The sequence below is a fragment of the Mustela lutreola genome, chromosome 4, assembly GCF_030435805.1.
Source record: "Mustela lutreola isolate mMusLut2 chromosome 4, mMusLut2.pri, whole genome shotgun sequence".
NCBI classification, from domain to species: Eukaryota; Metazoa; Chordata; class Mammalia; order Carnivora; family Mustelidae; genus Mustela; species Mustela lutreola.
Genome location: NC_081293.1, coordinates 4,496,693 through 4,511,663, shown reverse-complemented (window position 1 = coordinate 4,511,663; position 14,971 = coordinate 4,496,693). Strand labels below are relative to the sequence as shown.

General features: G+C 51.0%; 1 protein-coding gene across 4 annotated transcripts; it reads left to right on the top strand.

Annotated features, from left to right (window-relative positions):
- The first annotated feature begins 536 nt into the window (after positions 1–536).
- Positions 537–14,952, top strand: LOC131830544 (uncharacterized). Of its 4 annotated transcripts, XM_059172845.1 has the most exons (4): positions 4,235–4,629; positions 4,761–5,162; positions 10,340–10,516; positions 11,582–14,952. In XM_059172845.1, the coding sequence occupies exons 1-4, from the start codon at positions 4,265–4,267 to the stop codon at positions 11,667–11,669; spliced, it is 1,032 nt and encodes a 343-aa protein (XP_059028828.1). In that variant the 5' UTR covers positions 4,235–4,264; the 3' UTR covers positions 11,670–14,952. The 4 variants fall into 4 exon arrangements, 1 of the variants encoding a protein (XP_059028828.1); XR_009353212.1 differs by lacking the exons at positions 4,235–4,629; positions 4,761–5,162 and adding an exon at positions 537–733; XR_009353211.1 differs by lacking the exon at positions 4,761–5,162 and having other exon boundaries at positions 4,239–4,629.
- The last annotated feature ends 19 nt before the right edge of the window (positions 14,953–14,971 follow it).

The window sequence follows — 14,971 nt, the reverse complement described above, 5'->3', positions numbered from 1 at the left end:
TCAGTTACAAAATAAATAATTCCTGGGGATGTGATTATAGCATGGTGACTATAGATAATACTATATTGTATATTTGGAAGTTAAAGAGAGCAGAACTTAGTCCTCATCACAAGAAAAACATTTTAACTATACATGGTGATGGATATTAACTAGACTTACTGCAGTCATCATTTTGCAATATAGACAAATGTTGTGCACCTAATACTAGTATGTTATATGTCAATTATATGTCAATTTAAGAGATGGAAATCTGCTACTTAAGTACTGTTTTTCCATAATCTTGTACCTTCCAGTCTTGGCATCTGTGAACTATCCACTCGGTTTCAATAGTTTTATTACTGGCGAACGGCTGGTGCGCCGCGCTCCGTGAGTTGCAGGTGCACGACGTAAGGCTCCGGCAGTCGTGTTCACGGACCAGGCTGCGAGGACTGTTTCACGGACGCACCAGGCTGCGGTTTCCAAGCCGCCCACCAGGAGGCGGTGTTGCTCCCGTAGAGACGCGCTCCGCCGAGCAGGGACCCGGGAAAGGATTAACGGGCTTCGGGCCGCGGGCTCCGGGACAAGCTATTCCACCTGCGGGGTGCCCCACAGCAGCTAGTGACCCTGCGTAAAGCACGGGCATGGCTGGGTTCCAGGGAGGCTTTGCTTACAAAAGCAGATAGTCCGGCTGGATTTGGGCACAAAACCCGCTGTTTACTGAGCCCTGGCCTAGGGCAGCCCCTTCAGGTCACAGGTAAGCAAGCTGGGGTTGGGGAGGGCAGGGGGTGGCAGAGAGCGGCCCAGGCTAGGACGGGAGACCCTGACCCAGTGAGCGCAAAGCCAAGTGCCCTGACCCACCCACCCTGCGTGGCTCCTTGCTGAGTCCCCTTGCTGCCGCTCCTCAGCTGTGTGTAGGGTAGGGGAGTGTAGGGGGGTGGGGAGAGGGGGAGGGAGGGGTGGCGGGCAGCAGGGAGAAGACCTGTGGTCAGCTCTGACACCTGCGGTTCCCTCCAGCCGCCCAAACACTCACTCACTCATTCATCCTCCATGGATTCGTTGGAGTCACGGCTGAACGCCCGCCCGCCGCCCCCCACAGCCGTCCCATCAGCCGCCGCGGCCACGGGGAGCCTCCCCAGGGCAGGGCTAGTTATCTCAGACACGCAGCACGAAAAGCCATCTCGGCTTTCCTAGCGAGCCCCGCTGCGCGGCTCTGGGTCTCCTACTTGTCTTTCTGGCTCGCCAGGGGATCTACTTCCTCCTGTATGTCCGCAGGATGGGTCCTGTGAGGGGCACTGGGCACCAGGGCCAGAGGACAGAGCCCGATGGGGCCAGGTACCTTCAGTCATACCCCCAGGGTATGTCCTCCTGTATGTCCACAGGATGGGTCCTGTGAGGGGCACTGGGCACCAGGGCCAGAGGACAGAGCCCGATGGGGCCAGGTACCTTCAGTCATACCCCCAGGGTCCCCTGGATCTCTGGCAGCTGCTTGTCCCTGGGCCTGGACAAGAGAGTTGCGCCTGGAGCTCTCGGGGAGCTCTCGGCACCTGCTGCACCGGCCCAGCCAAGGAGAGCGAGGCCCCGGGTTCAGGACAGGGAAGCTTCCTGCCAGATGGAGGCTCGTCAAGGGCAGGGCCTTCATCATCAAGGGGCCGGAGGCCTGAGGCTCCCCCAGCTGCCTGACTCCTCGCCCTGTCCTTGTCTCAGAGGTCTGGGCAAGCGCCGGCACCAGATTTCTGGAGAGAGAAGGCGGCCGGGGACTAGCAAACATCGGGATGGTCCTGCAGGGACTGGGGCTGGCTGAGGCCGGGGGCTCCTTGGGGCCAGGGCACAGGCACCTTCCATGAGCTTCTTGGGTCCTAGACATAGCTGACCAGTGTCACAGGCCTGGGGGACTCGCCTGGACCTTCGACTCAGACCCTATGATTAGTCAGGAGGTTGATGGGACTCGATTCTGTGTCCTGTCTGTGACAGAGCATCTCGGAGAGAGACCGCAGAGGACAGTGGGGGCAGAAACCCAGGAGCCCATCTTGGGGGCTCTCCAAGGGGCCCTGGGGTGAATCCAGGCCAGGTTCGTGCAGACAGGGAGTGGTCCCAGGCTCAGGAGCAGAGGGAAGCCTAGAACAGCAAGGGCGGGCAAGACTCAGGTCAAGGACCCCCTGCTCCACAAAGAGAGGGATACCCTCAGCTTTCTGTGGCCCCAGATGTCCCTCGGCTGTCGTCTTGTCACTCCAGGTCCTGCCTTGGTTCCACGTTCTCTCTTGTCCCAGCATCTGTGCCTTCATGGAGTTGTGGTCCAGATTTCTCTCTTCTAAGGACACCAGTCGTATTGGACTAAGGGCCCACCCTCCTCCAGTCCGACCTCCTATTAACTGGTCACATCTGTAATGATCCTATTTCCAAAGAAGACCACACTCACAGGTGCCGGGGCTAGGGCTTCATATCGTACTGGGGGACACAGTTCAACCCGTAACAACGAGGTTCTCACCTAGATTGCCCAGAGCAAAGCTGGGTTCTCTGGCCAGTAGCTCATCCACCATACCTCATGGCCTGAGATGCACCCATGAATTTGTGCGTCTCTATTCCCGGGGGTAAAGGGTGTCTAAAAAGCCCTGTTTTTTTTTGTTTTTTTTTTTTTTTAAGACACCGTTCACTATTACAGGCCGGCTTTCAATAGGAAACAACTCGACATCAGTTAATTTGTAACATCACACGGGAGGCAAGAGCCAGACCTTGTTCATCTCTGTGTCTCCCATGACACTTCGCAGATACGGGGGACCCAGATACGCTGGTGGGCTCCACTGCTCGTCCCAGGGGCTCAGGGCTGGTTTCTTAAAGCAAGTGGTGGAAGTGGGGCATCTGGGGTGTCGGCCTTCCAGAAAGTTTCCGTGTCGACTTCTCCCTTTTTTGGTATTTGATGGCTCCAAGAAGGTCCGTTTCCACCATGACAGGGTGTCTGGGATACAAGGCATCTCTGCTCCGCGCTGTTTTTCATCCTTTGCCGACAAAAGCAGTGACATTTTCAAGACTCATAGGGAGATTTGTGACATTTGCAGGTCTGGGACGTGAGAATTAGTTGAGTTCTGCTTAAGAAGTCTAGACCGTCTGCTCGAGCTGTTCGGAATAGCGATTTTTCACCTTTTAGACAAGGACTTATAAAATCACTTGGGACTATAAAAATGTTTCCTGGAAAATACCAGAGATGCTTTGGGATTTTTGCACACAACGTATTCACAGCTAATGTTATTTGCAACATTTTTTTCGGGGGCACAGATTGATGGGGATTATTTGTGAGATTTGGCCAAAGAAGCTTGCTGGGAAACTAGGGAATGGAAGTTGGGTTTGTAACACGGAGATGGACCAATAACATCGGCCCTGGCCACCCTGGCTCTTTGACCTTGGGTAGCTCAGGTGCGACCTCTTTCACATCAGTTTGCTCATCCGTCCAGTGGAGGTAGAGGTGGCCCAGTCTCACAGAGCTCTCGTGGTGGTTAAGAAAGGGAAGCAAGGGGCATGGGGCACCTGACCAGTGAGCCCAAGAAGAGCAGAAGGGAATCCATGCTCACGGTTGCCTCAGGATGAGGGCAGTGCAGGCAGGGAGGGACAGAAAGCGGATTTCTACGTGTTTAGCAATATTTTGTTTCTTTTATGTGAAAACGTTGGAGGAGAATATTGTAGACTTTTAAGTAGCTTTGTTGGAGGTAAAATTTACATACCGTTCAACCCATGAATGTGCTCAATTCAGTGATTTTAATTAATTACTTTATTCATCCGATTTTATTTATTTATTTGAGAGTGAGAGAGAGAGAGCACAGGTGGGGTGGAGAGAGAAGCAGACTCCCCAGTGAGCAGGGATCCCGATGCGGGGCTCGATCCAAGGACCCTGGGATCATGACCAGAGCTGAAGGCAGACGTTGAACTGACTGAGCCCCCCTGGGCACCTCAGTTCAGTGGTTTTTAGCCTGTTCCCAGAGAGGCGCAACCATCACCATGGTCAATTTTAGGACACTCCCATGTCCTCAGCAAGAGCCCTGCCCCCTTCAGCAGTCGCTGCCCGTTTCTCCCGCTCCCCTTCTCGGCTCTAAGCAAGCCCTTTCTGCTGTTCCCGATTTCCCGATTCTGGACATCTCACAGGAGTGGAATTACAGCATCTACGGGCTTTGGTGTCTGGCTTGTTTGTCCAGGCAGCGTGTTTTTACCACCCATCCATGTCGTACGCGGCTTCAGAACTTCCTTCCGTTCTGTGGCCCTGGGCACATTCCATTGTGTGGCTGGTGACATTGTTTATATGTTCGTCACCCGACGGACAGTTAGACGTTTCCTCTGTCTGGCTTCGACAAAGGATGCTGCACGGACATGCACATACAAGTCTCCACGTGGACGTGGGCTTTCAGTTCTCTGGGGTGGCCGTCCAGCCGGGTTTGCTGGCTTGTGTGTGACTCTCTTTCATTGTCTGAGCAGCTGCCGGACTGTTTCTCGAAGTGGCTGCCCCGTTTGGCGTTCCCACTGGCAGCGCCTACAGATTCTGACCCTTCCGCATCCTCTCCAGCTCCTCCTGCTCTCTGGCCCTTGGATTCCAGCCCGACGAGGGGGTATGAAGTGGTATTTCACTGTGGTTTTGGTTTGCGTCTTCCTGGGGATGAGTGATGTCAGGTAAAGTCTTGCTAACATCTTGAATTCGAAGTGGTGGGAGCAGGGGCATTGGGCACATTTATTGTCTGTATTGTCTGTGTGTCTGTGTGTCTGTGTGTCTGAAACTGGGTTGCTGACGCTCTGCTTTACAGAGTGCTTCTGCATTGCCTCGCCCAGAAAAGCGGAATGATGCACTGCCCGTGGAGAAGCTGGGGTGTGAGCCGGTTCCCCACACTTGCCCTGGTTCCTCCTCACGCAGGGAGGAAGCTCAGTGAGGGCCCTGCAGGGCCCAGGAGCACCTGCGGCTGCGTCTCTGCCCTGCTTCCCGCCCCCCACCCCCGCCGGCCCCAAGGCCTGCCCCAAACCACAGGCGTGGAGGGAGGGAGGACCCTCTGGAGGTTGGTCTTCGGCAATCAGGAGTCAGCGCTATGGTTTTCCACCTTCCTCCATCGGCCCCTCTTTGGGCTCCCAACGGCCCTCAGAGCCCCGGCCCCCCCTGGCCCTGCGTCCAGCGCTCTCCTCCCTCCTTCCTCCCGACGGAGACCCTTCTGGAAGTGAGTCAGCGGCGGGGAGGGCTGGGGCTGATTCACATGGGAGCCGCAGTGGTTTCTCAGGACTGCGTACGCTGCTAACAATAGGCCTGCCGCGTCAGGGGCTGGCCATGGGCCAGGCCTCCCCAGGGACCGCCCCATGGAGCCTTGTACAACGTACAACGGTCTGAGGAGGGCCTGCTCGTAGCCCCTCTTCCCAGATGAAGAGATAGGGCCAGCATGAGGGGATTCCGGGGCATCCCTTGGGGACCTCCCAGGGATGTGGCTGGGACACAGGCTCTCGAGGACAGAACCAGGCTCACCCGCAGGGCTGCAGAGCCCCAAATTCCAGATGGTCCGCACCCAACTCTCCTGCTCCCTGTGTGTGAGTGCCAAAGCTGGCAAAAACACTTAGAAAAAAACCTCTTGTTTCTCTTCATTATGTGTATTTATTTGTTCCAAAGAACACTCTTGGCCCCACTGTCTGCCTTCAGCTGGACAACGGCCATCGCCTCCTACCTGAGGTGCCTCAGCGGGGACAGAGGACACGAGCTGCAGACCCCCTGAGAGCCTGCCCAGCGCAGGGCCTGCTGTTCCAGCTGCCTGGGAGTGGGACTTCCGTGGGCCCGGGGGTTCCATCTGTGCACATGCAGGAGGCAGAGTGAAGGCCGTCCCTGGGCACTTTCCCAATCATCTGGAGCTGATATGTTATCTCGGGGAGGTGCGGTGAGTGCTCGCTAGGCAGGTCCTATGAGGAGAGCGTTGGCCCACACTGCTACCTTCCCCCGAGTCCCCACATAGGAGGGACACATGGGCACTGTGGGTCCCTTCCGTGGGGAGCCAGATGCCAGTGTCACCACCAGGGACAGCCATGCTACAGCTGCTCCTCCAGCCTGGTCTCCTACTGACTCCGGTGGAAGGGCATCAGAGCATAAGGCATCTGGGTGAAGTTAGGCCAATTGTGGTCGTCCCAAAGTACAGGTGACAGTACTTTGACAGTAAGTCTTAGGCAAGGAAGCAGGACTGTTCCTCGGAGCAGAAGTTCCCAGGGATAAGCAGCACATGGACTGATGGGCTTTCTGCGCACCTCTGGTCAGCACGTTGCTAAGGTGACTTGCAGTAGTCACGATGAACGGAAAATGCTTCCCCTGCCACCACCCTTGGTATCTTGGTCCTACAAAAATTGTGGCTCTCTCTCCTCATGTCTAGCTGGTCATGATCAAGATTCCAGTCTCCTTTGGAAGCTCTTGCTGGATTTTCTTTCTTCCCACGTTGGGCTCAGGCAGGCACAAGCTCTGTGCTCTGCCCTCCTCACATGCTCACAGCTCGAACAATGGTCTTTGAAAGGCTTTATCTCTCTTCTCCTGACCTGGACACCAGCCGCCCTCCCTGAACCTGGGCTGAGTCATGGGGACAGATAATAGCAGCCAGGTGTCTTCTAAGTGACACAAGGGAGTACACGCCAGGCTCCAGAGCTAGCATATGCTGTTGACCGTCTACCTGCACGGACTGTTCTTTTTCCTTCTTCGCTACAATCTGTCCTCACTTGGAGGATATGCGCCTGGGGTTAACTTCTTGCCTCTCCCCTCCACCTCAGTCAAGAGTCACAGGCAAGTTCAGTGCTTTCCTGCACCTGCTGCTACTTACCTTTCGGTGTTGATGGAATATAGTTACCTCTGAGCCTGCCTTCTGCTCAAGCTCCCCGTGGCTCCTTCGGTGAGTGGTGACCACAGTCCCCGTGGTCAACTAGGGTTGCTGCCACCAAGTGCGGCAGACTCAGGGGCTGGAAGAGTGGAAACTGGCTTTGCACAGCTGGAGGCTGAGATGTCCAAGTTCAAGGGGACAAAAGACTCCGAACCCAACCCAGATTCATTAAAAATATTTTCTGCCTTTTGAGGAGTCCCTAAAATGATCCTTTCTTTGTTTTCTTCATTTCCTGCATTTAAAGATAGAAATAAAGGAGATTATGGATTACCTTGACCTAAAACGAAGCTTACAGAAGCCAGAGGCTTCAGACAACATTCTGGAAGAAGATTTCTCTCAAGTTCCAATGAAAATCTCAGGCTAGAAGGTCTTTGGATGAACCTCCCAGAGGAATCATCCGCTCCAACAGAAACTGGCTTGTGATTTTAAAGCCTAAAATCAGGTTCCACATGTGAGGCACGGCTGATTTCTACATCACTCCATCACTCCGTACGCTTCCCATTAATTCCAGGCAGGTTCTTTAAGACAAAGGAGTGTTGACTGTAAATACTTTGCAACAATATGAATTTTTGTAAAAACATCCAAAAGCCCTCAAAAAGAAAGTTAATTCTACTTTACAGAGCACAGCCTTGGGCTGGTAAACACACAGGGACTGACAATGTCATGGAGCGAACCCACCCGATGGCGGCCAGGCCCCACAGACTGGACGCACTCAGACCAATTGGAGATGTTGAATTCACGTTTCTGTGTTGAAGTAATGAGCTGGTTTTCTCTAAATCAATGGGCAACTCTTCAACGCTTTTGGAGATCTAATCTCCAGGTCATCAGACTAACTTAGACTCTTGACTGGTCTCCATGGACCACCTTTTAGGGAAGGGGCATTTGCCCAAAGGCTCAAAGACACTTACTTACCCACTGGGATGTGAAGAGCAACAAACTAGATAGAAGATTGTCTTAAAGATTCAGAACACTTTCAACTCTCAGATCAGTCTCACACTGAAACCTAATCAATGGAAGACCAAAATCAGGTGTGTGACATGTATCTAATAATTTTAGTCAACTCACTTGTTATCGAATGGCAGAGCTTTGATGGGGAATATCTACAGAGGCAGTTCTCGAAGAGTGGTCCCAGACTCCTGGTGGTTCCTGAGATTCCTGCGTGGGGTCTATGAGGTCAGAACCCTTTTCGTGATAATATTAAGATGTTATTTGCCATTTTTTTTTAAATTGGGTTGATACTCGAGCTGATGATAGAAAAGCAGTGGTGGGTCAAATTGCTTACACCTCAGTCCAAATCAAGGTGTGTGCATCCAACTGCACTAGAATCCCTGTGTGCGTTGTGTGATTTGTTGAATTGCAAGCTCTGCTGCCTTTTCCATGGGACTCCATTTTTGTTTGGATGAACGACTAACAAACTGTGGTTATTCAGCATTGCGTACTTGGCAACATTTTCTCCAAAATGAATAAAGGGAGTCTGTCACTTCAAGGAAAACAACTGACAGTATTTGTTGCCAATGATAAAATTTGAGCTTTCAAGTAAGGATGGGAATTTTGGAAAACTCATAATATCTGCCAAGCTGAACTCACTAACTCCCCAATACTTACAGATTTTTCTGATGAAATTGGCGGCAGCATTTATAAAAGTGATTTTTCCATGTTTATAATGAATTTATCAACTTTTGGAAGATCCATGTAATTCAGTGAATGGTATTTTTTTAAACGATCACTATTTGGTGTTAAAAAGTCATGCATGGCTGAGTAGTTCTTTCATAGCACAAGAGACCAATGTTTGCATATAACAGAGAAGGAAAAATTGGCTCATGTGGTTTCAGATTTTACATCACAACTGACTTTGAAGCAATGACCTTTTATCGAGTTTTGGTGTAGTATCAAAAAAGGATATCTGTGGTTTTCTAAAAAGACCATTAAAATACTCCTCCCTTCTCCGACTATATCTCTATGTGTGCTCGGGTTCAAAATAACTCGTCATGACAGATGGAGAAAGAGCAGATATTAGAATCTAGCTGTCTTCTTATTAAGCCAAATACTGATGAAATTCATGCTTTTTTAAAAAAATTTTTCACATTTTTCATTAAAATACATTAGCATATAATGTGTTTATTGATTCTATTTTTCTCCTTCTACAGATTTTATTTATTTGAGAGAAAGAGTGCGAGGGAGAGAGTATAAGTGCAGGGAGGGACAGGGAGAAGCCGCCTTCCTGCTGAGCAGGGAACCCGGCACTGAACGTGATCCCAGGACGCCAGGATCATGACCCGATCTGAAGGCAGATGCTTAACCAGCTGAACCACCCAGGCATCCCTGTTTATTGATTTTTAAATAAATAAATATTTTTGTGAATACTTATAATAATTTTAATTTCTAATGTAAATATTGGCAGAATCAACCCAAGCAAACAAAAGCTTTTCAGGGTCTTCAATGCCACCAACCTATACAACCCTCTCCAGAGATGATGCTTCACCTAACTTGCTGCCAAAACTCTGTGCAAGTTTCTATTTGATTGGACATGTCCATGATGGACACATTTTCGTGGAGGCATTAAGCTGGATACTTGACATTGGGTGACACTGGACTTGGCTGTTTCTAAGTTGGTGTGGCATTAATTGACTTGGTCAGAGAGGAGCTATGAAGGGCTTGCCAAGAAGCTGCATTTTGAGCTGGCCGTGAGATGTCCGTGGGTTGGGTGCTCAGTAAAAAGCCAGGGAGCTCCCAGAGGGATGACCCTGGAGTTTCTCAACAGCACATGTACCACTAGCTCTTGGTGTCTAAGCAAACGTGAAAAATGAAGGAAGAGTCTGGAAAACAAACTCTCTTTTTGTTGTTGTTGTTGTTGTTCAAAGATCACCTCCTCTGGAGCATAAAATGAGCTTTTCACATCCTGTCAATTGTTGTTCATTCATTTATTCATCGTTTTTGTTAGGCAAAAGCTGAAGAGGACAAGCACACTGGGAAGGACAGTGAGATTGAGATCCCACCGCGTAGGCTCATTATGTCCCTTGCGGAATGAGAGCATTCGTGAAACTAAAATTTTACAGGAACATTCTCTGGAGCACACCTGTTCCAGGAGTCCTCCATATTTGAAAACTCGACCCGACCACATTTGGTGTTTTTATAAGTGTGTCTTTAAAAAATCAACTCCATGAAATAAAAAGGAAAAAAAAAAATTAGAGGTTCCTAAATCTTCTTCTACTCGTGTTATTTTTATTTTTCCAGTGAGGAAGCAGAGACGAAGTGGTGCCTTAGCTCACCATGTTCCAGCTCCCCCGACTCCTCCATGGGACTGGCAGCTTGGGTTAGATCCCTTCCAAAGTCTGTTGCTGTCCTTGCTTAAGGTCACAGAGTGTGGGGAAGCCTTCTGGTATCCATCGGGATGCTCCCGCAATACTCAGAGCTTCTGCTTCGAAAGCCACCTTGTGATGGCACACTTGTCCGTCTGTCCAGCGGCACTGAAGCTCCAAACCCATCGTGCCTTGCAGGGTCCTGAGCTCCTGCTCCGTGTCTTACGTCAACAAAACCTTCAGTAAATATCTGTGCGCTGCGTCTTCACTAAAACCTCTGTCTGTTAACACAGAAGCATGTTCTGTACTATCCTGCCCGCCTTCAACAGAATCCTTAATCCTTGCTCACAACGGGGATGGGGCCATCAGCAAGAGGTGAGTCTTACCGTAAGTAAATCAAGATTACACGCAGAGTGTAGTGAAAATGGTTAAATTTTTTATCAAAAGGTGAATGATTACCCAATTAAACACTTGGAGAATCCAGCAGACTCGGTCACCCTAAATGCCACATGTCTGGGGGACGCCCAGTGGAGGCCAAGCTCTAATGGTGGGAGGTGCACTTGAGACTTCTTGCAGCCTTTCCCTGTGCAGGCGCGGCGCCCCGTAAGATGACTGGTCCCAGCCACGTGCACCTCTCAGGAGACCTGGGCTGAGGCTTCAGGATGCAATTTCTGCCCAGCCTCTCCCAGTTGCCTAAAAAATGGGATTAATTATAAACCAACCCATGCGTCTGTTGTGAGGATCCAGTGGAGCCTTGTGGAGAGCCTTTGGGGGAGGGCACACTGGGAGAGAGTCACGCTGACGGTCATGTTTGCTGCGGCTGCTGCTCCTGCAGACCCCAGAGCCCCTGGCCCAGTCTTCCCTGAGCCCCACCTTGCTGTGTGGAGCTAGAGAGTCTGCACCCCCCGCCCCCTTCTGCAAGAGTGACTTGCCGGTTGAACACTTTGTTGAAGTAGCGTGCTGCCGCATAACCCGACCAGCAGAGCATTTCACAGAGGGTCAAGGTTAAACTTTAAAGTTGAACCCTCTTGGTGAGGAGCGAGGTGGGCGGTAGGAGGAGCCTTCCTTTTCAAGCAGCGTCTTTAAAACTCTGAGTCATAAAAGGAAATGCACTTCTACCTGAATTTTTCTTTCTGACGAAACAATGAAAGCTTTTGGAAAGCGGACCCGAAGGCCGGCACAAACACGGGTGCCTTGTGGCCCTAGTAGGAGGCTGTCGGACATTCTGCCGGCATGATTCATTTTCAGTCACTGGGCTGGGTGAGAACACGCCGCGGGAAGAGCATGGGGAACAGGAACTGAATGTGGGCGTTCTTGGGGCTTCCCGCTCCGGTCATGCCATGTGTCAGGCTTCCTACCTCTCAGTTCCTCCTGGAGCACAGCTGTAGGAGTCCGTGACCCTGGTCATCATGAGTAAACTGAACCTCTTTCTATTTTTAGGAGCACAAAGTCCCTTGGCCACAGGATGTGCTGGCTTCTCCGGGCGTGTCCTGTCCCCCCACAGCCCACCCCCCCCAGCTGGGGTTAGCGCCCAGCCCTGCGGAAGGTTCGCGCCCTGTGCTGGAGCCAGCCAGCCACTCCTTTGGGTTCTGAGCCAATCAGACCCACCGTGGAACTCCCACATGCAAAGAAACGTGCTGGGCACACCCAGGAGGCTCGTTTCTGTGGGAACCACACTGCTTTCCCACTGTTGTCCCTGTGGGCACCCCCCCAACACCTGCCACCCTGCACGCCTGGGCCACCAGCCTGATGTGAACAAAGCTCATGGAACTGAGTTAAATACAGGCAAAAAAGAAGAGGTGTCCGGGGCCTGCTTTGACCTCTGCTTGGCCATCTGCCGGCCTTGGATGCTTGGTCAAGTTTCTTAACTTCCCTGGGTCTGCGTTGTTTGTTGCTTCCTCATCGACAGAGTAAGAGAGTCGTGGGGCCTGCAGTAGCTCAGGGAGGCAGCGTGAGCTCCCCTTCAGACGTGATGGTGGCACTTACGTACTGAAGGGTCCGCGACGGAGGAGGACGGCCGCGAGGTCTCGGGCCCCGGGAGCCCTTTGCATACCTTGTCAGATCCCTTGCTTCAACCTGAGAGCCAGTCCTGCTTTTGTCAGCCCCTCTCACGGATGATTAGAATGACGCTCTCGGAGGTTAAGTACCTTCCCCACCGCCGGCAGCCGGCCTCCAGCATTGCCTCTCCGTCCTACTCCGAAGGTCATTTCTATTACTTATGTTTTATTTTTTAGTCATGAGAAAACAAACAGAAGTTCAGAAGGGGCCGCGACGGGGCTGGCCCTAGAGGACGGGGAACAGGGCTGTGATGGAGGGATCCGCCTTCCACACGCCCGGCCGAAGGGTTTATCTGCCCGCCGCTCCCCCGGCAGGGTGGGGGGTGCTGGGTGCCAGGGTCAGGAAGGCAAAGTGTGCGGTTCAGGGACCAAGGTCTCTCCGTGCTGCAATTTCAGAAATCAGAAAGGCTCCTGCCTCTGAACCGTCCGTCCCCACACGCGACGTGCCCACGTCCTTATTCAGGCTGTTTTCAGAAAGACGTTGGACCAGGCAGCTAAGAACCCGGCTCCCAGTCTGCACTCGGTGGCAGGTTTCACTGAAGGAGCACCATGGTCCCCGGCGGACAAGGCACAGGCAGGAGGACCTGCTCCGGAGTGTTGCTTGGTGCCTGCCTGCCCTTTGCAGCATCTGCGGGCTTGCAGGACTTCCAAGAGCACGAGCAGCCCCCGGGGGCAGAAGGCCGCTGATAGGTCTACCTCGATGGCCCTGGGTCACTCACAGGAGTACCACGACTATACAGCCGTGTGGGGCCGGCTGCTGGATCGCCATGGAGACCCCGAAAAATGTCACATCCGAGGAGACAACGCTTCCTGCCCTGCTTCCTCCACAGGGTATTTTTGAGGTGACCAAATAAAATGACCATAGTGGCAGCAGAGCTTACCTGGAGGGTATCCCTGTTTCCCGTCGGGCTTTGCCAACATCAGCTCATGGGGGTGGGGCATTAACCACATGGACATGAGTGTAGAGAATGACTTTCTCCAGAATTATCATCATAGACCCTGTGTTCTTGCAAAATCTTAGAGCACAATATTCTATAAGGTTTATTTATTTTGCTAATGTGGATGAACCTTGTAATCCAGCTCATCGTAATAGGGCCACACGGGTTGATTAGTGGGTCATATCATGACTGCTAGAACACTCTAATTCCACAGAATAGTTGGGACTTTGAAAATAGTGTTTTACGTGGTTCCACTACAGCAAATGTAATGTACTTCTGTGAAGTCACGTCTGTGTCTCTGAGTAGTCTGCAAACTTTGTTCTTCTTTAACAGAATTTCTAAGTTACGCACACACACAGGTTCATGACCTTCTACCTTCAGACACAGTAAGAGAGAGTTGGGCTCCACATCCCCAGAACTGTGACCCGTACTTCCCTGAAGCTGTTCTGAGTGGTTCCTTAAAGGTCACCTGTGGAGTAAGGATTGAGGCAGTTTGTGCCCTAAAGAAACCGAGGCCGCTCAGACTGAGACGAGTAAACGTGTTTTCTGTATCTTGTAGTGTCCTTTGCACTAACCCGGGGTGTGAGCCCCGGCCTACTCAGCGATCATTTGCACGGATTGTCACCCATACCCGTTTCCTTTTCTATTACTTTCCCACACTATCAAAATCTGATCCAAAATGCAAACTTCAAAGAACATAAATGTTTTTAGCCTCAAAGGATTTAGAACTATTTTCACTGTTGAGAATCATAATTTTAATAGGTTCCAAGTTTCACAACAAGTTAATTTGTTAGAGTGACCTTGACTTTGGGGTGGGCGGTTAGAGAGGACTGACCTTTCAGAGGATGAGCACAGTCTGGTGACTAAGTCCCTGTTTGATGTGGAATTTAACAGCTGCTCTTGGAATGCTTGTCTCGACTTCTCCACAGTAAGCCCGGCCGCATTAGCACACGGCTAATCACATCAGATGTGTTCGGTGGGCATTTCTTGAATGAAGAATATTAATTCTAAGACAGATTGTTAAAAAATAGTAGATAAGAAGTTGTGAATCCCAAATAGCTTCATAAAGATCTTTCCGTCCAAAGAGCAGCTGCTTTGTAAGTTACACTAAGAGTGTAAATTACACTAAATTTCTGCTCCGTTTGACTTTGGTTCAATCAAGACATGACGGGTCATGATTTCAGAATCCTGTCAATGTTCAACTGGGCTGACTTGTGGGAGAGTCAATCACAAAAGATCCTCAAGGGGACTATGTGGAAGTGTATCTTACTGGCCAAGTAGGTCTAATTCATTCCAGAGGTCTTCAAAATTTTCCTGGTGGCCCACTGAGTTCTTTTGAGTCTGCAAACCAGTCTGACCCACCCGTTCTTAGCAGGCAGCCCAGCATCTGTGATGCTGTGTTCTCCATCTGCCCAGCCTTCATTGCAAACCCGGTGCTCTAGACCTCTGGCCAGATTGACATTCGCTGATGGCTGATCGACTCCGGCCAACTCTACCATGTCCACAGCAAAGGCTTATTCCTAGAACTCATTGCAATGTTACATTTCCCTTTTGACTATCTTACCATAAAGCTTTTAAACTAAAAATACATTTAGCCTCCCTAGTGTGAAGGCTATAGGCTTATAATTTTTGTCTTAAATCTTCTCACTTCCTCCTCTCTTCCATACCAAAATCTGCTCCTTGGAACCTCAAAAATAGGTTTGAAGGTCATATGTCAGCACTTCTACCCACCACTGGGTTTGGATTATGTCAGGAACCAGGGGTCCAAAAGACCAGGGTGTTTATTCCAGACTTTCGCCCACCTTTTGCCTCCAACACCTTGTCCTGGGTAGATG